This window comes from Podarcis raffonei, chromosome 13 (genome assembly GCF_027172205.1).
Source record: "Podarcis raffonei isolate rPodRaf1 chromosome 13, rPodRaf1.pri, whole genome shotgun sequence".
NCBI lineage: Eukaryota > Metazoa > Chordata > Lepidosauria > Squamata > Lacertidae > Podarcis > Podarcis raffonei.
In genome coordinates, this window is record NC_070614.1 from 26,493,674 (window position 1) to 26,516,954 (window position 23,281).

The 23,281-nt window shown below is 47.1% G+C and overlaps 1 protein-coding gene across 1 annotated transcript; it reads right to left on the reverse strand.

Moving 5' to 3' along the window:
* Window positions 1–1,768: 1,768 nt before the first annotated feature.
* CDC6 (cell division cycle 6) lies at window positions 1,769–22,683 on the reverse strand. Its single transcript, XM_053361489.1, has 11 exons — window positions 22,498–22,683; window positions 21,284–21,544; window positions 20,236–20,435; window positions 17,673–17,848; window positions 16,858–16,964; window positions 15,633–15,772; window positions 14,556–14,656; window positions 7,766–7,830; window positions 6,525–6,742; window positions 5,404–5,544; window positions 1,769–2,915 (listed from the first exon to the last, which is right to left on the reverse strand). The coding sequence occupies exons 1-11, from the start codon at window positions 22,673–22,675 to the stop codon at window positions 2,829–2,831; spliced, it is 1,674 nt and encodes a 557-aa protein (XP_053217464.1). The 5' UTR covers window positions 22,676–22,683; the 3' UTR covers window positions 1,769–2,828.
* Window positions 22,684–23,281: the final 598 nt, after the last annotated feature.

The following is a 23,281-nucleotide window of genomic DNA, read 5'->3' on the forward strand; positions in this document are numbered from 1 at the left end:
TGGAGATGTCAGTCGCCAGCCTGGCAACCAGAGGTGGTCACAGTTGGACCCGCACCAGTTGCAAAATGAGTCTGACTAATTTCAAACACTGGCCATGTGTTAAAGTATCTTGCACAAAAACACTCCCCCCTGCCCCATAGCAAAAACATTTGAACATGTCCTGAGAAGTCACTAGAAAATTCAGTCTCTCCCAGAAAGTGGGCCTTCACTGTACCTATGTGCTCCTCTCCCCTAGCTAACACTCCCTGCTAACATTTATTCAAGTCTGTGGGGGCGCTTTTCATATATCTTTTTCCTATCCACTCCCAACCCCATAGACTGAAAACATGAATTCCAGATGGAGAAAACATCACGTTGTTTATCTGCCGACTCTCCCCACCCCGCTTTCTTTTCACTCAAAATACATACAGCCCTGGGGTGGAGAATAGATGCCCATGCTGTACGAAGCGCTGTCTCGCTTTCAAGGTCCTGGTAGCTAGCAAAATATGATTTAAAATGCAGCTGCCCATCTGCTCTCAATCCTTCCCAAAGCCTGCTTTCTATTAGCCGTGAATGCTCTAGGCCTTTAACTCTTTGAAAGCTGGCTTGCCATGGTGCACAGTCTTGCTTTACTAACAATGTTAGGAGCCCAAAGTCTCGGTGTGGTTCTCTAGGCCCTATGGAGGACAGCACAGCTATTAACAGGAGGAGGAAGAAAATTGGGAATCTCGCAGGTTAGCAATACTGAACTTTGGTGGTGATGGGCCTGAGCAGTTTATTCCAGAGGATATTGCAAAGGGTTAACCACCTAAGGGTTAGACTAGGAGACAGAGCCACAAAATCCCACTCGCCCCCCCCCCTTTTATTACTGGGCTGGTTTCTCTTAACACTGTCACGGATTTTTAACACCCGATGCCATTGTGGTTTACAGGAGCCAGCCATCAGGGCTGCAGATGGGTCAAGTCAACCCACTCTGCTGTGTTTGAACAAGCAAGTTGCCAAAGCCACTCTGACTTGCCAAAAAAATACAAAAAATGCATGTAGTACGTCTCCCGGTTTTTCTGCCACTCAACTGTAAGCAAAGTTCCACAAACTAGGGTACTGGGCAGCATGGAAACTTAGGGGACAATATGGATAAAATTGAAGGTCCTTGGCAGTTCAACCATACCTGGGCTAACTAGAATATTTGCAAAGGGGTGAATGCTCCTAATATTTTGTACCTCTCTCTCTCTCTCTCTCTCTCTCTCACACACACACACACACACACACACAACAACAACAACAACAACACCACAAAGTCAGACAGAACCAACTGCAACAGATGCTAAATGCAAGCACAAATCTGGAAGACAAGGGCAGCATACGGAATGCGCAAAAACACTACTTGCAAGTACATTGTGACGTGACATTCAAGGCGACACATGACAAGAGCCTAGTGAGCACTAAACCACAATCCGCAGGGCTTGTTGCATTTCTAGATGAATGCCAATGTCGAATTACCACCCCCAAACGTGCACCCTTGTGTATAGGAAATCTCGAGCGGTTGCTGCTTGAAGATACTTGAAACACGATTGCAGCCCTGCTCTAACGGACAAGAGATTAACACTGGGTGCTCCCTCACTTACGGAGCCGCCACTGGGGAAAGCAACGCACCACACGACACGAAGGATGCAACTTAGGGATCCTATGCAAGGGAATCTGCGCCACCTCGTTGCCTTAAAGGAACCAACACACAAAGTTGTGAATCTGAGCCCCAACTAAACAAAACGCACACACCACACATCAAAACTATAATCAGGACTGTTTTAATCTATTAAAACTTTAAAAAGCAATGGGAATATACTCCATCTGTTTTTTAAAAAAACAAACATCTGGCTGTAAATAGGCATTTCAGTACATCTCAAATACTATAAACTCATGGGGTGGGGTGGGAAAGAGATGTTCTGAAATTTCCCTCACCAGGGCTGCAAGCCACTCAAAGAGGGAGGGGCGCAGTGTGGAAACCCAAGGCAGCATTTCATGTTAACTATAAGAATTTTGAGTTCCACACAAAGGCATTCAAACTAAGCAGCCGGCAGTTCGCCGAAGTGGCTCAGAAACGAAACAGACCAGCTCTTTGCCCCAGGCCGCAACCAGTTCCAGCTCCAAGGCTGCATCCACAGTTCATAAACGTTAAGACGCTTGGAGACTTCAGGTTTGTGTGCCTCGCTCTCTCTCGCTAAGCCCCACTGCAGCTCCTGAGATGCTAAGCCTCAGCATGACTGACATCTGCTTCGCGGAAACAGCCTTGACTTCAAAGGAGCCTGCGAGAGAAGCTGCTGCCTCCTTATTTCCTCCTGTGACGTTAATGGTTTTTGTTTCTGGCAAATGGGCTCTCTTGCTGACAGCCTTCATCCTCTTTCATCTTGGGTGCTTAAGACAGGCAGACGCCCCAGGAGTGACACAAGCAGCCCCAGTATGTGTGCAGGTGGAGGGCGGGCGGGGGGGGGGGGGGGAGAGATGTTAACACCATTGGCGTGTGTTTCTCCCTCCGGGATTCATAAAAAGAAAACGGGAAGTGTAGGTAAGGGGAGATACCTAGGCGAAGGGTGGAAGTCCAGCTCCTTAAAAATTAACTGAGTCAGCTCCATTCCACCCATTGCTTAGGATACCTTGCAGTTTAAAAAACACCCACTGGAAAAATAGACAGGGCATCTTTATAACACTGATGCTGCTGGGGCCGGCGGGAGGAGTAGGGATAACTATAATCATCCACCCACTGATATGCCTCATGAAATGTTTCCGGCGAGAAGTTACGGTCCATTAGTTAGGAACATTCTGTGCAAGAAAGGAGGTGAGAGCAAGAACTCTTAAATCCCCTCGGCCAAGATGCTTCCAACCAAAACTCCATCCTTGAGGGCATGTTCCACGTCCTTCTCTTCTATCTTCAGGAAGACCTGGGAAGAAAAGGATTTGTCAGGCTGGAAACTGGTAGTCAGCATCCATCGTTGCAAAAAAGCACAGTCTCTACAGGAGGCCACTCCTTGTAGGACGCTGGAAATCACTAGGCCTCCGTAATGGGAAGATGAAGAGAGAATACAGGCACATCTGCTGTACACAATGCCATCCAAACAGCTCCGCTTCCACCCAGTGCCCAAAGCCCGCATTGCAACGGCAGCAAAATCGTATGGTGACCCTTGCAGAATTTCACAACCTGTCATGGGATTCCCCCACTGCCAATTCCCAAGGTTGTAGAATCATAGGATTTGGGACACCTGAGGGACCATCTGGTCCAAACCCCTGCAAGACAAGAATCTCAACACAGAGTCTGCCATCCAATCTGAAAGCATACCAGGCCCTGCATAGCTTTGCAAATGTGCTAGCAGTTTTATTGCTGCGCTACTAGATGGAAGGTGGAACATTTGTGGGCAGAGGGAGGAGGCCCAAAACCATCAGGTACAATGGGTGTCTTGTATCTTTATACTTCCTTCATCCAGCACTTGCTTTCTTCCTCAAGCTGCCGAACAAACCAATTTTGGCCATCAAACAAAATTCAACCATCACGGCTTCTTCTCTTGACAGCTCCTTGCTCCACAGAAGGATTCCCATTGTTTGCATAGATAAAATGCCATCCTGAGGCAGGTATTCCCCACCTTTTCGAAACTTACTTAGCTCAGGGCTAAGGTCTTAGGGGAACAGGATAGCAGGGGGACCTCCATTATCTCTGTGCAGCAGAGCCAATGGCGCCATGGCAGCCCAAAAGTGCCCTGTGATGCTCCTGAGACTTTTCACAGCTGCACTGGTGGTGGTGGCAGATCTTACACAGGCAGATCAACTGATGTCAGGGACTGGTTGGACACAGGAGTGGTGGGAGGAACCCATCTGGGAAGAGAACTCAGAGCCCGGGGAGTGATGGTGGGACGATGCTGAGTGGTCAGAGGGAAGAGGAGGTTTCAGAAGGTGAAGAGGCAACAGGTCTTAGTGAGCTGGGAGAGTTGGTGGCAGAGAGCAGTCCAGAATCAGAGGCAGAAGCTGAAGCAGGAGAGGAGGGAGGCCAAGAGGCAGAGGTGGGTCAGGCCTGTGAAGAGGCATGGGTGTCTCTCCCACTTGCTGCAACAAGCTCCCCTCCCCATTGGCCTTCCAGAACCAGGAGAGGCATGAAGTGGGGAGTCACTGACTGCTTGGAAAAAACTCTGGAGAAGAGGAGACACTGCTGGCTGTGGGGAGGCAGGGACCTTTAGTCTTGGCATCTGCTTCATGGGGGCAGTTGTTGTGATCATTAGGCCTGACACTCCTGTGCAGATCCTGTCTTGCTAATAAAGTTATCTCCAGCTTACTCGGTGCGAATTTCTGCTGGCTCGCTCCTGTCAACTGACCTGGCAAGGAACCTCTGGGTTTTGCACTTCTGCTCCCCTTTGGGCACACCTATCTGCAAGAATGCTGACATTTAATTCTCCATTATTTCTACACTTCTCCCTCCTATAGAAGGGTGCAGCCTCTTTCATCAGACTGACAGGAGGGGCTGTGCACTGTGGCTCTCCCACAGAGCTAAAACAAAGGAGAACAAGAAAGATGCGGCAGCTCTCCCACCAACACAGCTAAGGCAGGCCGAGGAGGGAGACAGATGAATCCAAGGAAGCCAGCAGTGAATTTTCAGGCATCAAAGCAGCCTGGCACCCAAAGTTTTCCATAGGAGGCTGGGACCATGAACCACTGGGGCAAATCATCACTGCTCAGCGTTATTTCTTCCACTATACTGGAGTGGTGGAATCAACATGTTTCCAAGTGACTGCACTGAGGACCAATGAAATAAGGAAACGCTGCACACTGAGTCCTTAGGGAGAGAGTATATTCTTAATCTAAATCGGTGTTTCCGAAACTTGGGTCTCCATCTGTTTTTGGACTACAGTTCCTATCATCCCTGACCACTGGTCCTGCTAGCTAGGGATGATGGGAATTGTAGTCCAAAAACAAGCTGGAGACCCAGGTTTGGGAAACACTGATCTAAATAAATGTAAAACCACTTTAAAAGGCAGGGGGCTAATTCCAATGCCGTGCATTTCCACGGCAAAGCACACACCCCTTTCTCAAAGGTTTATTTTAATTTGCTGAGGAACACAAAAAAATTTCGGATCTCAGCACACAGTTTAGTTCTGATGTTTACTAGCAAACTACCCCATCAAATATATTCAGCAGCCCCATATGGAGTGGGACTATTGAGTTCATCTACCATAGTACGGTCCTTTCTGAGTGGTGGCAGCTCTCTCCTTGCATTGGGGTTCTTTTGGTTAGAGATGCTGAGATTGAACATGGGTCCTTCAGCATGCAGAGCACATGTCCCACCACCAGATTATGGCCACTTCTGAGAGGTGAAGGGGACCTTGGATATTGCCCTCCCCCCCCTGCTGGAGTCCAGGCCATAGCAAAAGTAGGTCTGCATAGTACCTTAGTCAGACGCGCTTCTTTAGTCTTCTTCAAGCCCACAATGCCTCTGGATTCCAGGAGAGCCGAAAGCGACAGGCATTCTGATTGGCCAACAGCTCCTACTTTCTGCTTGCGGCAAACCTTGCTGTAGGCCTCATGCAGCTAGGAGGAAATGCCATTGAAAAAACACAGCGTTTTTGAGTAGAGGAAACAGAAAAGTGTGCATAATGTAACTTGCTCTCTCTGTGGCTCCCTCCAAGTGCCCCGGGGCTAGTTACATCCTTCTTTGTGGCTTCTAACTGAATAATAGGACTCCGGTTCATGTCCCGCACAGCCCAGCCAAAGTTGCTGGCAAAGCAACACGCAAGTGCTGCTCCACACCTCTGGCATATGAGCACTGCTACTACAACCCACACTTCCAGAGCAAGTGGGGGGGCGGCAGACCATAGAGCTGGAAGGGACCCCCAAGGACCATCTAGTCTAACCCCCTGCAGTGCAGGAATATGCAGCTGTCGCGTACAAGTATCAAACCTGCAACCATGGTGCTATCAGCACCATGCTCTAACCGAGTGAGCTATCCAGACTGACTTGATGGTGGAGAGACACAAAACCCTTCCAGCCCACAGTAGTTTAGGATGGGTAGAATAATACTCAAAGAAAAGACAGAGGTTTTTAGGGTGTGATGCATGTAGCCTATGCTGCACCAAAAACTACTAAAAGACATTCCAAGCCGTCATCTTCCACTCTGTTGAAACATAAAACTTACTTCTGTAAGCAAACAGTTCTCATTAGCTCCCATGGCCTTAAAAAACAAACAAACAAAAAACAAGGACGGGAAACGTAAGAGGAGAGGAAGAGAGAGGCAGATGGAGCCAATTCCCTTGAAGGTTTTTTTGGGGACTCTAGTTCTTTGTGTACTGCACGTCCCGCATAAACAGCCAAACATTTTTAAGTGGGTCCATGGTAGGACTCAGAGAAACTACTTGTGCACTTCTTCCTTTGTGCTCCCGAGGACTCTGGTTTTAAGAGACGAACTCTTGTGCTGCAAAGCAAAGCCCCCTGCCAAGTAAGAGTGACATAATACACTAGCAGTGGCAATCTGAAGAGGTTGGGGGGGGGGCAGAGAGAATCTGAACACTCACCTTTCCCAGAGTCACCTCTTTGGTTTTCTGTTGCCTGGTTAAGAGCAGCAAAGAACAGACCAAGATTTTCTGCTGCAAGGGAAAGGTATTGGCATCGCCACGGCCTGCACCTGAGGCCAAACGGTCACCGTACACGTCAGAGATCACCCGGGATACGTGGGCCAGTCCCACCCGCTGGGGTACTGCGGAGTCTGTGGCTGGCTTAGAAGAGGATTTGCCTGAGGACGGGAGAAGTCAGAAAGAAGATAGTGAGCAGCTGAATGGAGAGTAAGGCAGTAAGAGGATCCTGGCATGGGTTGTATCTTCAAAAGGCAAAGCTTCATTCCCATATGATTATTGCACAGTGGTACCTCGGGTTATATACGCTTCAGGTTACAGACTCCACTAACCCAGAAATATTACCTCGGCTTAAGAACTTTGCTTCAGGATGAGAACAGAAATCGTGCGGCAGTGGCACGGCGGCAGCAGGAGGCCCCATTAGCTAAAGTGGTGCTTCAGGTTAAGAACAGTTTCAGGTTAAGAACAGACCTCCGGAACGAAGTAAGTACTTAACCCGAGGTACCACCGTAATGAATACACTCTTCTTGTGTTTATATGCTGCCTTTGGGCCAGAGCTCAAAGTGACATAGCTAGAGTTCCCAGGCAGTCTCATACTCAGGAAATGACCAGACCCAGACCAATTTGCCTAGCACAGATTTAAAACAGTGTCTCTGCTCTCCATCCTGCCTACTCTGAAGCAGAAGTAACAGATGTCCACACCATTTATACATTACAGCAAATGAGAAAAAGATGAGGCAAGGTGGACCCAAAGCTATTGCAACACTACACATTCAGAGTACAATGTCCCTAAGCTGCTCACATTTTCAGTTCATTTTGGGAGATGCTTTGAAAACCAAAATCGCTTGTTTTCATGCTCCCTGGACGTAGTAGTAGCTTCACACCTGCATTTGCACTGCTCAAGTTACACTTAAAGCCAGTGCAGGAAAGACAAGGAGCAGGTGTTCGCCTCCCTCTGCAGGGCTGACTGCTGGAAGAGAGAACATTTTTCCGTACCAGCCAGCTGCACGTTCCTCTCTGTCTCCCTTCACCGCTGCCCCCCACATCCCTCAGCAAGGCCTGAACAAGTCCCTGGGAAGAAACGCTACCAACTAGGGTCAGGAAAGCATTTAATGAAACATGACAGCACTGCACAGCAGCCTAGGACCTGCTCAGGGGGAAGAGTGGGGAGGAAAGCTACTTACAGGCAGGCAGCAGTTTAAGCACAGTTTGACTCTTCACATCTGACTCCACAATTTCAATGGCCCTCCTAAGGACAAGAGTAACATTTCAGACAAAGGCGTTAGTTCCCTGCTAATGCTTTTTATCAATCCCCAACACAGGGCTACTCCAGATTTTCTCATTAGGTTGTCCACTGAAAGACCAGTTCCATTGGGCTATCCATCCTTCAACTCTCATCTAGTCCCCTTGAATCGATGGATGGAAGACAGGGCAGCACTCGCAACAGATGAACGGACTACTTATAGACATGGGTTTGTTTGGACAAATATATTGATATTTGGAACGAGCTTATACGGAATATAGTTCGTACAATATTGAATATATATGATATAGATCTTTTTCCACTTTTTTTTGTACGACCAAAAAACCCCACTTTTAAATATTATTAATAATAGTAATAGTAATGATGATAGCAATAGTCATCATCATCTCCCATCTGGCACCAGATATTCCAGCAGGCTGCAACAGTGGGAGGCATGGAAAGCAGGGCCCATTCCAGGGGCAGCTTAACCTGTGGTCTTCCAGAGGTTGCTGATCACTATACCACCCATCATCACTGACCACTGGCCATGCTGGCGAGGGTTGTGAGTTTGAGTTCCATGACAGGTGGAGCATATGCCAAGCCAACCTCCCCATGCCCATTCCAGCAGCTCCGTTAGGCTCCTCCCATTTCCATTCTGGTGGCTCATTTGTAAGAAACTAGCATTTTAAGGACTGGCGCTTGAGTTTCCTTATTTTGTCCCGCTTCCCCATCCCTTTACAGCTATGGAGGTAGGGAGCAAATGGTTCGATTAAGGTTATCTTCATAAGCAGTCGCCAAAAAAGATTGAGAGAGAGAGAAGAAGGGAGGAGACTGTGCCTGGATGTAACCGGTTATGGGTCCTGACCCATCAACGAAAATCAGCAGTCCAGAAGGACTGTGTTTCTAGGCTTTTGTCTGTTGTCATAACAAGGTACCTAACCAGCCCGTAATTTTATCATACCATGTGGCTGTTCTGTCTTTCTCACCCCAATCCTGCTCTCAAAGCAGTGTTGAAAAGTCACAAGAGGGAAAACTATGCAAGCAACCCCCCCCACCCCCACACATGGGAGACCTGGAGTGGCACATGCATGGCCCATTAATGGGAGCTCATTACAATCTTGCCTCTTAATGAGACTAACGCTCTATTTGTTGTAGTGGAAGCGATGCTGGAGGCAGTTCTCAACCTGAAGCCCCAGTGCCAACCACTGTCTAATTTGGGCACCCCACGGGTGGTGCGGAGCACGGCTAAATCTCTGTTTAAGTTGACAAATACTCAGACTAAGCTAAAACAAAACTTAGCCAAAACTAAAGATGTTTGGACATATACCCTAACTAGTGTTGCCATATTCCCAACATTTTTTTTAAGGTCAAAGTTGCTGAACTTTTTTGGGACATCTTTTTGTTGATTTTTTTTTTTAGTGTACCCGCTTTGCCATACGTCAAAGGGAAGGGGGGCAAAGGCGATGATCCAGAAAAATTAAACTCTTCTGGTTTTCATTTATTTTAGGGAAAGAGAATATATTTAATGCTCCCATTAAATTCAATGGGCTCTTAACATTGGCTAAATGCTCCCCTGGAATCTGTGGTTTGATAGGTTTTGTATCAACTTTAATGAATTCATGTATTTCTCCTACTGGTTTTCAGTATTTTACAAAATTATTCAGGGGCAAATTTTATTTTGAATTTTTTAAAAGAAATGTAATTTATTTTAGGAAGTTTGTACATCCAAACTACTATGTGTTGATAGTTATGACCTATGGCCAAGTCAAAATGAAATGAAAATCTGTCAGAGACAAAGCTTTTATGAAAACCCCATCAATGGAAACAACAGACCAACAGACTAAATTATAAATGTGTGGAAGGATAATTTGCCTCTTACAAGATTGCAAAGGTGGGGATCTAACAGGCCTAGCTGGAGGGTGTTGGGAGGAGCATAATAAACAACAACAACAACTTATACCTTGCCCATCTGACTGGGTTGCCCCAGCCACTCTGAGTGGCTTCCAACAGAATATAAAAAACGTAACAAAACATCAGACGTTAAAAACTTCCCAATACAGGGCTACCTTCAGATGTCTTCAGAAAGTTGTATAATTGTTTATCTTCTTGACATCTGATAGGAGGGCATTCCACAGGTAGGGTGCCACTACTGAAAAGACCCTCGGCCTGGTTCCTTGTAACTTTACTACTTGTAGTGAGGGAACTGCTGGAAGGCCCTTGGAGCTGGACCTCAGTGACCGGGCAGAATGATAGGGGTGGAGATACTCCCTCAGGTATACAGGACCAAGGCCATTTAGGGCTTTAAAGATCAGCACCAGCACTTTGTATTGTGCTTGGAAATGTACTGGGAGTCATGTACCTCTTTTAGGACTGGTGTTATATGGTCCTGGCAGCTGCTCCCAGTCGCTGGTCTGCCAGCCGCATTCTGGATTAGTTGTAGTTGTAAACAAATGCAAAGGAAGGGGAGCACCATAGTGAAACACACACACAGGCAACCACAAAGCCTCAACCGTGCTCAGAATATAGAAATATTCTATCTTCTAAGCATGGTTCAGGCAAGCAGTGGCTTCCCCTTATGTTAATAATAATAAATAATAATAAGAAGAAGAAGAATTATTATTATTATTATTATTATTATTATTATTATTATTTATTTGTACCCCGCCCATCTGGCTGGGTTTCCCCAGCCACTCTGGGCGGCTTCCAACAAAGATGAAAGATACACTAAAATGTCACATATTAAAAACTTCCCTGAACAGGGCTGCCTTCAGATGTCTTCTGAATGTCAGGTAGATGTTTATCGCTTTGACATCTGATGGGAGGGCGTTCCACAGAGCGGGCGCCACTACCGAGAAGGCCCTCTGCCTGGTTCCCTGTAACTTGGCCTCTCGCAGTGAGGGAACCGTCAGAAGGCCCTCGGAGCTGAACCTCAGTGTCCGGGCAGAACGATGGGGGAGGAGACGCTCCTTCAGATATACTGGACCGAGGCCGTTTAGGGCTTTAAAGGTCAGCACCAACACTTTGAATTGTGCTCGGAAACGTACTGGGAGCCAATGTAGGTCTTTCAAGACCGGTGTTATATGGTCTCGGCGGCCGCTCCCAGTCACCAGTCTAGCTGCCGCATTCTGGATTAGTTGTAGTTTCCGAGTCACCTTCAAAGGTAGCCCCACGTAGAGCGCATTGCAGTAGTCCAAGCGGGAGATAACCAGAGCATGTACCACTCTGGCGAGACAGTCTGCAGGCAGATAGGGTCTCAGCCTACGTACCAGATGGAGCTGGTAAACAGCTGCCCTGGATACAGATTTGATCTGTGCCTCCATGGACAGCTGTGAGTCCAAAATGACTCCCAGGCTTCAGGGGCACAGTTACCCCATTCAGGACCAGGGAATCCTCCACACCTGCTCGCCTCCTGTCCCCCAAAAACAGTACTTCTGTCTTGTCAGGATTCAACCTCAATCTGTTAGCCGCCATCCATCCTCCAACCGCTTCCAGACACTCACACAGGACCTTCACCGCCTTCACTGGTTCTGATTTAAAAGAGAGGTAGAGCTGGGTATCATCCGCATACTGATGAACACCCAGCCCAAACCTCCTGATGATCTCTCCCAGTGGCTGCATGTAAATGTTGAAAAGCATGGGGGAGAGGACAGAACCCTGAGGCACCCCACAAGTGAGAGCCCAGGGGTCTGAACACTCACCCCCCACCACCACTTTCTGAACACGGCCCAGGAGGAAGGAGCGGAACCACTGTATGACAGTGCCCCCAGCTCCCAGCCCCTCAAGACGGTCCAGAAGGATGTTATGGTCGATGGTATCAAACGCCGCTGAGAGATCCAGCAGAACTAGGAAACAGCTCTCACCTTTGTCCCTAGCCCGCCAGAGATCATCAACCAGTGCGACCAAGGCAGTTTCAGTCCCATGATGAGGCCTGAATCCCGACTGGAAGGGATCCAAATGGTCCGCTTCTTCCAGGCGTGCCTGGAGTTGTTCAGCAACCACTCGCTCAATCACCTTGCCCAAGAATGGAAGATTTGAGACTGGGCGATAATTGGCCATCGTGGCCGCATCTAAAGATGTTTTTTTAAGAAGCGGTTTAATAACCGCCTCTTTCAGCGGGTCTGGGAAGGCTCCCTCACGGAGGGAAGCATTCACCACCCCACGAAGCCCATCGCCCAGTCCTTCCCGGCTAGCTTTTATAAGCCAGGATGGGCAAGGATCCAGGAGACAGGTGGTTGGTTTCACTCGTCCAAGCAGCCTGTCCACATCCTCGGAGGTAACAGATTGGAATTGATCCCACACAACTTGACTAGACAGGACTCTAGCACTCTCCCGCCCCGGCCCTGCTCCCACGGTGGAGTCTACTTCTTCCCGAATCTGAGCGATTTTATCTGCAAAAAACTTTGCAAAATCATTGCAGGAGATCATGTGGCCCGTACTGGGCCCCGATGTAGCAGGTGGTTCTGCTAAATTGTGAACCACCTGAAAAAGTCTCCTGCTGCTGTTTTCTGCAGATGCAATAGAGGCGGCGAAGAAAGTCCTCTTCGCCGTCGCTATCGCCACTTGGCAGGCTCGACGTTGAGCTCTAACCTGTGTCCGGTCAGATTCGGAATGAGTTATCCGCCACCGGCGCTCTAGCCGTCTCAATGATTGTTTCATTGCCCTCAGATCCGTGGAAAACCACGAGGCTCTCCGGGCTCCATGCAATCGGAGAGGGCGCTTCGGAGCCAAACAGTCAATAGCCCTGGTTAACTCCACATTCCAGCGGGCCACCAGGGAATCGGCTGAAAGGCCATCAACATGGGATAGAGCATCCCCTAACACTCTCTGGAAACCATTTGGATCCATTAAGTGGCGGGGGCGGACCATCCGAATTGGTCCCACCTCCCTGCAGAGGGGATGGGTCGCAGAGAAGTCCAGTTGCACCTGGAAGTGATCTGACCATGGCACTTCTTTCGTTTCGCTTTTACTTAGTGTCAGATCACCAACATCCATAGAGGTAAACACCAGGTCCAAGGCATGTCCGCGGCTATGGGTTGGGCCAAACTTATTCAGGGACAGCCCCATGGAGGCCATGCTTTCCACGAAGTCCCGAGCGGCCCCTTGTAAGGTTGTGTCGGCATGGATGTTAAAATCCCCTAGGACAACCAAGCTAGGTGTCTCCAGGAGAACATCCGCCACAACCTGAAGTAGCTCGGGCAGGGAATCCTTGGTGCAGCGGGGAGGTCGGTACACCAAAAGGAATCCTGTACTGCCCCTATTGCCCAACTTCCAGAACATGCACTCGGAAAACTGGGTCTTCCCAATAGGACGCCTGGTGCAAACTATTGACTTCCTAAAAATCACTGCAACCCCCCCTCCCCGCCCACATGACCTGGGTTGCTGTGTGTAAGAGAAACCTGGTGGACAAGCAGCGGCAAGGACAGGCCCATCTGCTTCATCCAACCAAGTCTCTGTTACACATGCCAGGTCAAGTCCTCCATCCATGATCAAGTCATGGATGGCAGTGGTCTTATGAATCATTTACCTGGCATTGCACAGCAACACTTTCAGGTCATGTGGGTATCCCTTGCTGATTCTAGTATCCATCCGGTCAGGACCAGACCCGGAGGCAGGGATAGTCCTCAGACAACGACTAAACCTGCCTCCTCTGTAATGACATGGTCTGGTCTTAGCAGACCAAATGTTGGTATTTCTCTCTCTCTCTCTCTCTCTCTCTCTCTCTCTCTCTCTCATACACACACACACACACACCTGTTTGCTCTGCTGTAGATGCTAAAGAAACTGTTACTTGCAAAGTTGACAGATCCATTTTGATATGACAGAGCAAGAGCAAGTGGTATGTAATGGCTGCCTATTGTGGTCCTGGCCATGATGGTATGTGGTCCCCGATCCTTTTCTTCCAAGAGAATTAGGCACTTGGGGAGGAGGGCTACAATCCAAGAATCGGGAGTCCACTCCCAATTCTTCTATCTCTTAACCATGGCTTGTAAGTTTCAAGTTGCAAACTTGATGTTTCCTGCACCAGACATCATATATGTTGGGCCGAAGAAAGACGGCGCTGTTTCCTCCCAAACGGGCTGATGAGCCAACCTCTGAGGTCTGGCAGGGAGGTTCCTACCACGGTCTTGTTTCCTTTCCAAACCTATGAGCAGCTAAACCCTATTTCACACACGCGCGAGAAAGATCTGTCCCAACATCCCTGAAAAGTAACAGCCATGCCCTTCCTTCTGCCAAGGGGTCACGTCTATCATCAGCCTATGCTGAAGTACATGTTTTTACCCCCAAAAAAATTGTTGAGTCAAACAGAGGAAGAGGCAGCCCCCAAGCAAATGCCTGGGCAAGGTCAAGGAAGGCAGGAAGCAACTCCCGTAAAGCCAACTTGCAAGGGAAAAGGAAGTACTTCTAAGCACCATAAAGATGTCTGCTTGAGAACTGTTAATGAGAGCCTTTTGCAATCCAAATGTAATTAACCAATCTATAATCGCAGCAGGGAGGACCAATTCCTCTCACCCTTCATAGGTAATGGGCTGTGAACGTTTCCAGACATTAACACAGCCAGGAACAGGAAGCACCCTCCCCTCTCACCACAAAGGCATGAGGGCTCTCCCCCGCTCTCTCTCTCTCCCTCCACCTCCCAGGCAGGGGGACCAAACAGCATAATGAAGCTTTAAATCACATCCCACATGCGCTGTAATTAGCTCGGGTTTTTAAGAGTGCTATATATTCTTCACCTGCAGATGTCCAGAGCTTTGCGTGCATCCCCAGAGACGGCAGAGACTTTCCGAGCACAGAACTGGATGGCGGCGTGGTCCAGCACCTGCTCCCCTGACACCTAAGGGACAGGGAGAAGAAAACAGGAGCTGCAAGAGCAATATTGGAAGCTCTGCTGCGCGACATTTTTCTGGATTCAGTAAAAAAAATACCAAAAGGGTTTTGGGGGCATGTGTAAAGGCAGCTCCTTTGTAACAGCCCAAGAACTCTTGTTTTATCCAACTTACAGTCTTTAATCCCCACCCCCCCCGACTTCCGACCTTATTTGTTACCACCAGGAAGTGGCACAGAGATGTAGAGAGCAAAGGGCTTAGCAAGCAACAAGGCAGGCTAGGACTGATTTATCAGTAAATACAATGTCAGCATGATGCAGCCAAGCGGGCTGAGTGGAGCTCCTGGGTGTGCATGTATTGCACCAAAACGGAGGGAATTTAATTGACTGGCGACCTGCTACCAGGCCACGTTCAAGTTCATCATCCATCAGTTGGTTTCAGATGTCTTGTAAATACAGTGCCCCTTTTTGCCCAAGCTTTCCCTGATCCACAGGTTTGGACTCTCTTATTACTGAATTGCCATTTTTATCTTTAAAAAACAACAACAACAACACACCACTGTTTCACTCTTTTATATGCTGTAACTCTGTTTATGGCACAGCAGCACCTCATTTCCCCCAGATTACTAGCATTCTGTGCCTTCCTTCACTTTACAAAGTAGCCACTGCTCCTCGATCTCGCAAGAGGGAGAAAGTGGGCTGGTTCTCAAACGCAGGGAACCTGGAAAGCACCACTAGTGCACCCCTAGGCACAGAAGAGGTATATATTTTGCATGTTAAGATAATAACAAATTTAGCAGGGTTCCAAAGCAGAAGTGATTGTGCCTTCTGCAGGTCATTTAGGTGTATTTTGTATTCTCATTTTGTATTTTTCTGTTGCAAATCGCCCTGGGATCTTTGGATGAAAGGCAGAATACAAATTTTACAACAATAACAACAGCAACAACAGGACACGAATTTTGGAACTCTGCTTCTGAGATCTTACCTGCTTAAGGCGCTCCTGGAGGATGGAGGCAAGCTGGTCTTTGTTGTACGGGGGGAAGTTTAGGAGCTGTGGCCTGCACTTGGGACGGGCTTGCAGGCGGGGCAGGATGCGATCTGTGAGGTCCAGAGCATTGGCTATCCCTACCAATGAGAAGAGATGCTTAGAGGCCTTGGAGACACCCAATTTCTATCCTTCTATACCTTTCTATCCTTCTTACCCCATAGCTTCCCACTCATATAGCTTGCCTAAGAAATGAAGGGACCACACTCTTAAAATAGGAGACCACACAACAAAAACAAGAATTCACATACAGCTTGAAGTGTTCACCTAGAATGCTGACCTTGCACCTGCTGTCTGAAATACAGCTCCACCTACCTTCACTCTGCATTTGAGGGACCACACAGACTCACAAAATAAGTTCACGAAAAGACCTTATATTCCATCAATGCCTAGCCAATGAGTATGACAGAAAAGTGTAGACCTCATATAGAAGCTTAAGAATTAGCAACTTTCTTGTGGCATGCTGAGATAAACATGCATGTTCCATTAAGCCACCTGGAGCTCCTGGGTTTCAGGAATTGCTCAGCCTTTGGTCTGTATCCCATAGGCTGGTCAGTGGAAGGCTGGCGGGTCCTGCATTTTGTACAGGGAACTCGCCCAGGTGGCTTTCCCGTCTCCCTTTGGATGTTCTATTTCTGTCAAAGGATGCACTGAACCAATTTACAAATAACTCATTCCTCCACCAAAGGGAGTGAGGTGGGCAGTGGCATACAATCCTACTGGAGCAAGTGCCTGATCTGGTTTGGGGAGGCCTTCAGGCCAAATGTCCTCAGCAGGTCCACACGCTCCTCACTGCCTCCTGTTGTTCCTCCTCCCTCTGCCTTCACTGGCCTTGTTGCCTTCGCCATGCCATATTCATGTAGCAAAGATGGGCCGAGTCTGCGTAAAATCCTTGCCTCCAACTAGTGGGTTCAGACAGGTGACTAGGAAGGTGGTGGCTTGCTCCTGCTTTCCAGGCACTTTGTCTTCTGAGCCACAGAGAGAGGACAGGCGTACAAGCAGTGAATGGGAGGGACAGCGGCAGGAGCGAGGGCACTGTGGCTGGCAGTGTGTGGGTGCTTGAAGATTTCCAATTGTGCCACCCGCCCCACAATGCCAGCCCTGAAGTCATGCTCTCCTCTCTCCTGAAACATAGGATTGGGCATCATTAACTCTCGACACTCACCGATGAGAACGAGCCGGGAGTTGGGGAGGGAAGGCCACTCAAACATCGTGTACAGCACATCCTGCCCTTTGCTGTCCAGCTGATCCATCTCATCTAACACAACCAAACTGTGAAGATGAAAGACGTGAGCACACGAACACCACCCCAGCAATGTGCTGCGGTAAGAACATCTTTTCTGCCACACTGTCGCAGCATCCAAACATCCATCAAATGCAGGTAGCCCCATGGCATCCTTGGCACAGGACTGAAACTGCACCCCCCCTGCCAGATACCCTATGCTATTTAGGCAGGGTAGAATAAAATATTTCAAATTATAATCACTAGCTTCGTTTAAAACAAGAAAAAGTAGTAAATGTTTCTAGCACTGCAGAAGACTGAATTGATCTCTCAAATTCTTAGCTCCAGAATTAAATTTACCATCATCCAAAAGACTAAGTGTCCAAGCCCCCCAGTCTGTTATCAAAATACGGGCTTTTAGACTGACATTGCTAAACTCTGACAGCAAGGTTTATGGCTCAGCCACATATACTGCACCAAATGCACAGCAAAGAGAAAGTGCCCAGTATAATAGGCTTTAGATATTATAGCTGTTGAAGTACTAGAATGACCTTTCAGACTAAATCCTTATTTCTCAAAACCTCATTAAGAGACTTTTATGAAAAGTTTATAGCACAAAATGTGCCTTGCCACTCAAAACACAACAGTGATGTGAGGATGCCTGTCCAATAGAGGTTATGGCTATCCTATGACAGACCTGCTCAAAACTGGCTAGTTTTAAGAATGCCCCCCACCCACCACAAAGGACTTGTACTTACGCCATGGGTGCACTTTCTGATGTCAACCGTTTCACCAGCCTTCTGATCACGTCACCCCTGGCTGCTTTGTCTGCTCCAGCCTGGCCCAATTGTCCAGCCATTGCTGGGAACACAGCCTGGGAGCTTCTCAGGGCCATGCAGTTTAGGACTACGGTCTGACACGCAGCGAGCTCCGTCTGCCAGGGAGACAAAGGAGTGTTTTAGAGTAGATCAAACTTTGCAATAGAGTACAAGAAGTGCAACAAAAAGACAGCAATTCCACAGACCATCACTGAGCAGAAGTACCTGCAAGGAAACTGTGGAGGACAGGAAATTACAGGAGGCAACTTTTTTGTGCCTGCGGACCAATAATCCAGCATGAGGGATGATCAAATATACTCTCTTAGGCAAAACTGCTAAGCTGCCCGCATCAGGCACAAATTATAAGCATACCGCCCTGGAAAAGCAGGTCCTTTAAATCCATAGAATAGCCATGTGTTCACATATATCTTGTAGGGGCAACATATTTTCAATTCAGGCAGCACACCAAAGCATGGTCTGTGTCAACCATAGCTTAAAACTCTCATCAGTTTGAGCATCCAAATGTTCAGCTAAGCTACGCTTTAGAGTTGTTTGTCTGCTTTCATTTCCCCACTTCTTCAGCACTTCCTAAGTTCACTCCTACTTTTGGAAACAAAGCAATGGTTGTCCCTATGGTTTGTCAATTCAGATACCACACCAAACTTTAGTTAGCACAAAACCAAGGTTCCTATACCCATCTTAAACCAGGAATATGATTTGCTGGCCAAATACAAGCCACAGTAAAGCTTCCTTAACCTTGTTTTGGAATATTAAAAGTGTAAGATATACAGGCAAAAAGTACCGTATTTTTCCCTCTATTACACGCAGATTTTTTCTCCTAAAAAGTAAGGGGAAATGTCTGTGCGTGTTATTGAGCGAATGTGTGGTCCCTGGAGCTGACAAGCGCGAGTGAAGGCAAAAATCAGGCAAATATCAAATCGTCCGGAGAAGGGAGGAAAGGAGGGAGGAAGCTGCTGCTTTCCTGCATTCTGCCTCAGGGTCTTACTGCCCACCCGCTTCTGTTTCCTTACTGTGTTTGCTCAAACGGAACAAAGAGCAGAGAAAACCCCTCCCCTCCAGGCAAGCAGAGCGTCCTTCCTTCTAATTCCTCTCCGTGCGTCTGGGACTCGAAGGCAACATGCAGGTTGGGGGGGGGGGGGGAGAGAGAGAGAGCTGGTTGGCTTGTGGGGGGGGGGACTTTTGCCTTCCTTTCCTCCCTCCAGTAAAACCCCTCTCCTGCATTCTTAGCCAGCTGCTTCTCTGCACACCCCTCTCCTTGTCGCTTCTATGTTTTTCCTTCCCTCCCTACTTAAAACGTGGTTCCAATCACGGATCCACATGGATCCTCAGGATCTTTGCATTGAGTCACCCCAAATTCACCATCAGATCACATAGCAATGATCTGATGCAAAAACAGGGCTGCAATGGTGCAAAAACGTGGTTACAAAGCACGGATCCACATGGATCCTCAGGATCTTTGCATTGGGTCACCCCAAATTCACCATCAGATCACATAGCATGTCCATGGCTACAGCCTGCACCAAAAAAATCACGCACCCACTGTTGCCTGGGGCTGCAATGGTGCAAAAACGTGGTTACAAAGCACGGATCCACATGGATCCTCGGGATCTTTGCATTGGGTCACCCCAAATTCACCATCAGATCACATAGCATGTCCATGGCTACAGCCTGCACCAAAGAAATCACGCACCCACTGTTGCCTGGGGCTGCAATGGTGCAAAAACGTGGTTACAAAGCATGGATCCACATGGATCCTCAGGATCTTTGCATTGGGTCACCCCAAATTCACCATCAGATCACATAGCATGTCCATGGCTACAGCCTGCACCAAAAAAATCACGCACCCACTGTTGCCTGGGGCTGCAATGGTACAAAAACGTGGTTACAAAGCATGGATCCACATGGATCCTCAGGATCTTTGCATTGGGTCACCCCAAATTCACCATCAGATCACATAGCATGTCCATGGCTACAGCCTGCACCAAAAAAATCACGCACCCACTGTTGCCTGGGGCTGCAATGGTGCAAAAACGTGGTTACAAAGCATGGATCCACATGGATCCTCAGGATCTTTGCATTGGGCTACCCCAAACTCACCGTCAAATCACATGTCTGTGGCCGCAGCATGAAGCACAAAAATGATACATCCACTGTTTCATTCAGAATTTTTTTTTCTTGTTTTCCTCCTCTAAAAACTATGTGCGTGTTATGGTCAGGTGCGTGTTATCGAGCGAAAAATACGGTATTTTATGGGAATTGGAGAGTGATTTCAGGAAAAGGTTCTCACTGGGCTCTGAATTCACATAGTTCTCCCACACCTAATGGCATATGGGAGAATTCTGAAAGAAGAGTAGACCCAAAACTGTACGATATAATGTTAAATGCCATTTGCCAGAGCTGGGCAATGGTTCTTTCGGCATTATGTTTCATAGCAAAAGTCTGAAAGAGGACCAGCGTTGAAATTCAAATCCAGCAGTTTTACCTTTAAGTCCATCAGGGCCCTGTTGAGGCAGGCAGTTTTCCCAGTGCCTGGAGCTCCAGAGATATAAAGGCTTCCTGGGATCTCCCTAGAGACATGCTCTCTCAGGAATCTATGCAGAACACCTGTCTCTTTCTCCCTTGCATGCAGCTGGTCCGGAACAGCCGTGTGCAGGAGACTCTTTGCCTGCTGGTAACAGGTGCCTGTATAAACAAAATGAAGACAGGTTTAGAACAAATAAAACACCTCAATATACCTAACAAAAACTATACAAATACTAATTGTACAACTCTCTTCTAACAGACACAACAGTAGACAACAACAAAAACTGGATTTAGGAAGAGGCCTATTACAATAAATGAAAAATTACTTTTACTGTCTCTTTCTAAAAGTTCCTTTTATTGAGCTGTTCTATCGTTGCAGCTTGCTGCAGTTGAAAGCAGATTGCTAGACTAAATAGACCCTTGCCTATTCAAACGAGTCTTGTACTGCTCTGTTTTATACTACTGATGTATTGCCTTGCTTTTTTGAACACTGCCTGTAGTTGTTACGATTGTCGACATAAGAATCAAATAAGAATGTTCAAGAAGGGACGCCATTCTAACATTAACGTTGCCAATAAAACTTACTTGCAATATTCTGACCAGCAATAAATGACTAAAGATGAAAGGCAGTATGTCAAGCCCCTCTGTGATCACAGCTAAACCACAAATTTCAATGGTTTTTATTCCTTGGCTTCCCTCAAAGCATCCTAGGAACTGTAATTTTATGAGGTTGCTGAGAATGGTGAGAAATATTCCAACCCCTTCCATGGAACCACAGCGGCTCTTGCCTGCGGGTAATGTAACAATTGAAAAAGTCTGAAAACCATTTTGCATTTATGACACAGCCATGCCTTAAGTTTTCTCATTTTGTGGGAATAACAGTGAACTAGCCTTGGATTCTGAGGTCTTAAGAGACTGAATTCTTTATAAACCCATTTTTTAAAATCCGAGCAACCGCAGAAGATGTAGTACCCAGTTCTTCCACCATACACAATGCTATTACATACCTTCTTGCTTAAAGAGACGAGTACACACCAGTTCTTTCCTTGGGTGGCGATACTGTGGTGAAGTGTTAGGGGTTTCTTGACCACCACGAAAGGGAGAGGGAACCAAATTGCTTCCCTTAGTTGGAGATTTGGGGGTTGAACACTCGCTGAAGAGTAAAGCCCGGCCCTTGGGAGAAGTGGGTGGGAAGCTATTCTCTTTTTTACCCTGCTTACTTGGGGAGCAAGGCAGCAACTGGGTGACATTGCAGAGATTGTCATCTCCTGTGAGAAACAAAGACACACCATGCCAAGTTTAGAAGAAAGCAAGAGCAGAAGAAAGTGAATGTGAAATACAGACAAGAACCCATATGTAAAAGACAAGTTTGTCTGCCCTCTATTTTACCAGAGTTCATGTCTGCCATACAACATGATGTCTTTAAGATGCCTTTTGTTATTTCATTTAAAGTTTCAGAGCTCTTATTATCATAGGCATCATTTAGGAAAAACACAAGCACAGGGCCTGTCAAATGCCTCCTTATTCAGAGAAGTGTTGCTGCGCTCTGCCTGCTCCTTCCCTCTGGACCCTTTGCAATGTACACTTACAACCCTACTTGTTCCGACTTGCTACTGCAAAAACTCCAAATGCTGGGTTTAGAATAAAAATAACCACTTCAATCTTTGTACATAAGCCTGTCAGTAGGAATACTATTGAGCAGAGCAATTATTTCAAGCACAGACTCTTCAGCAGTACACAAATAGGCCTACCCATGAATTACTTTTTATCTTTCGAGTTAGCCTTCATGGGAAATAGACCAGATGCTTTGCAAGAAAAAAATAGTCCCAATTCCATTCACTAACTCTAGGTAGGACCCGTCCAAAAGCCTGCAGCCTCTACCAGTCAGTGCTGACAATACTGAAGCTGTATAAGGCAGCTTTTCCTGTGTTCTTAACTCTGGTGTTCAATCTGAGAAAATCTTGGCATCACTTAGCAAAGTCCCATTCATTAATAATAATAATAATAATAATAATATTTATTTATACCCAGCCCTCCCTGGCCAGGGCGACTAACACCAAATATAAATTACAGTAAAACGTAATAGGGAAACAACAACAACAGTTAATTAAAATACGGCTTAAAATACAGCTGGTTAAGTGCCAAGCAGAATGGCTGAGCAGGCTTTCTATATAAGAATGTGTTAGGATATTTTGGTTTGATGAAGAGAAAGGCAACTCACCAAGCCGTTTACGGGGGCTGAGAGGCAAGACCTGCTTCTGGGGTGAAAGTGACAGTGGGCTTGTGTTCAGTTTTGAAGCCTCCTCATTCTCTAGAGGTTTGTGACATCTCCTAATCGATTTCCGCTTTGGGAATTTGATGGTGCTCTGGTTTTCAGACTGAGATCTGGTACAAGGCATGATGGACACTGGAGACCAAAGAGAGCAAATGAAACACATTTAAGTTAAGTGTGCATGTGTGTGTGCGCGCACATACACACACACTTTTAAATTTCACAAATAGTCTCTAACAGTTACAACTATCCTGTCCCCCAGCGATGCCTTTCCTCCCACTAGGTGTACAACAAAATAAAGACCTGATTGGAACACAGTATTTTCCCCTCCTTATTCACCAAAAACAGCTTAAGTCTTACATTTGGGCTTAAGGGGCTAGGCTTCCATACAGGTCTATGAACCCACACCTCTCTTTTTAGCAAGTTATTCACTATCCCCAGACGCCCTTGCCCCTAATGATTAATCATGCTCACCTCTGCACAAGCTCTTTATATCCCATCCTTTGTTCACAACATGCCCCTCTCACCCATTCCTATACCTTGAAGATAAGCTCAAGGTTAAACATTGACGACTGTCAAGGTGATAAACCTACCCACCACCTAACATAAAAATTGTTGGCTGAAATAATTCCAAACCCAAATTCCTGCTGGATTCTCACTCTCTGTTCCAGGAGCAGAGGCGTACTGCGTTAAAAATACTCACCCCAACCTGTCTCGTTTTACTCATTTTGTG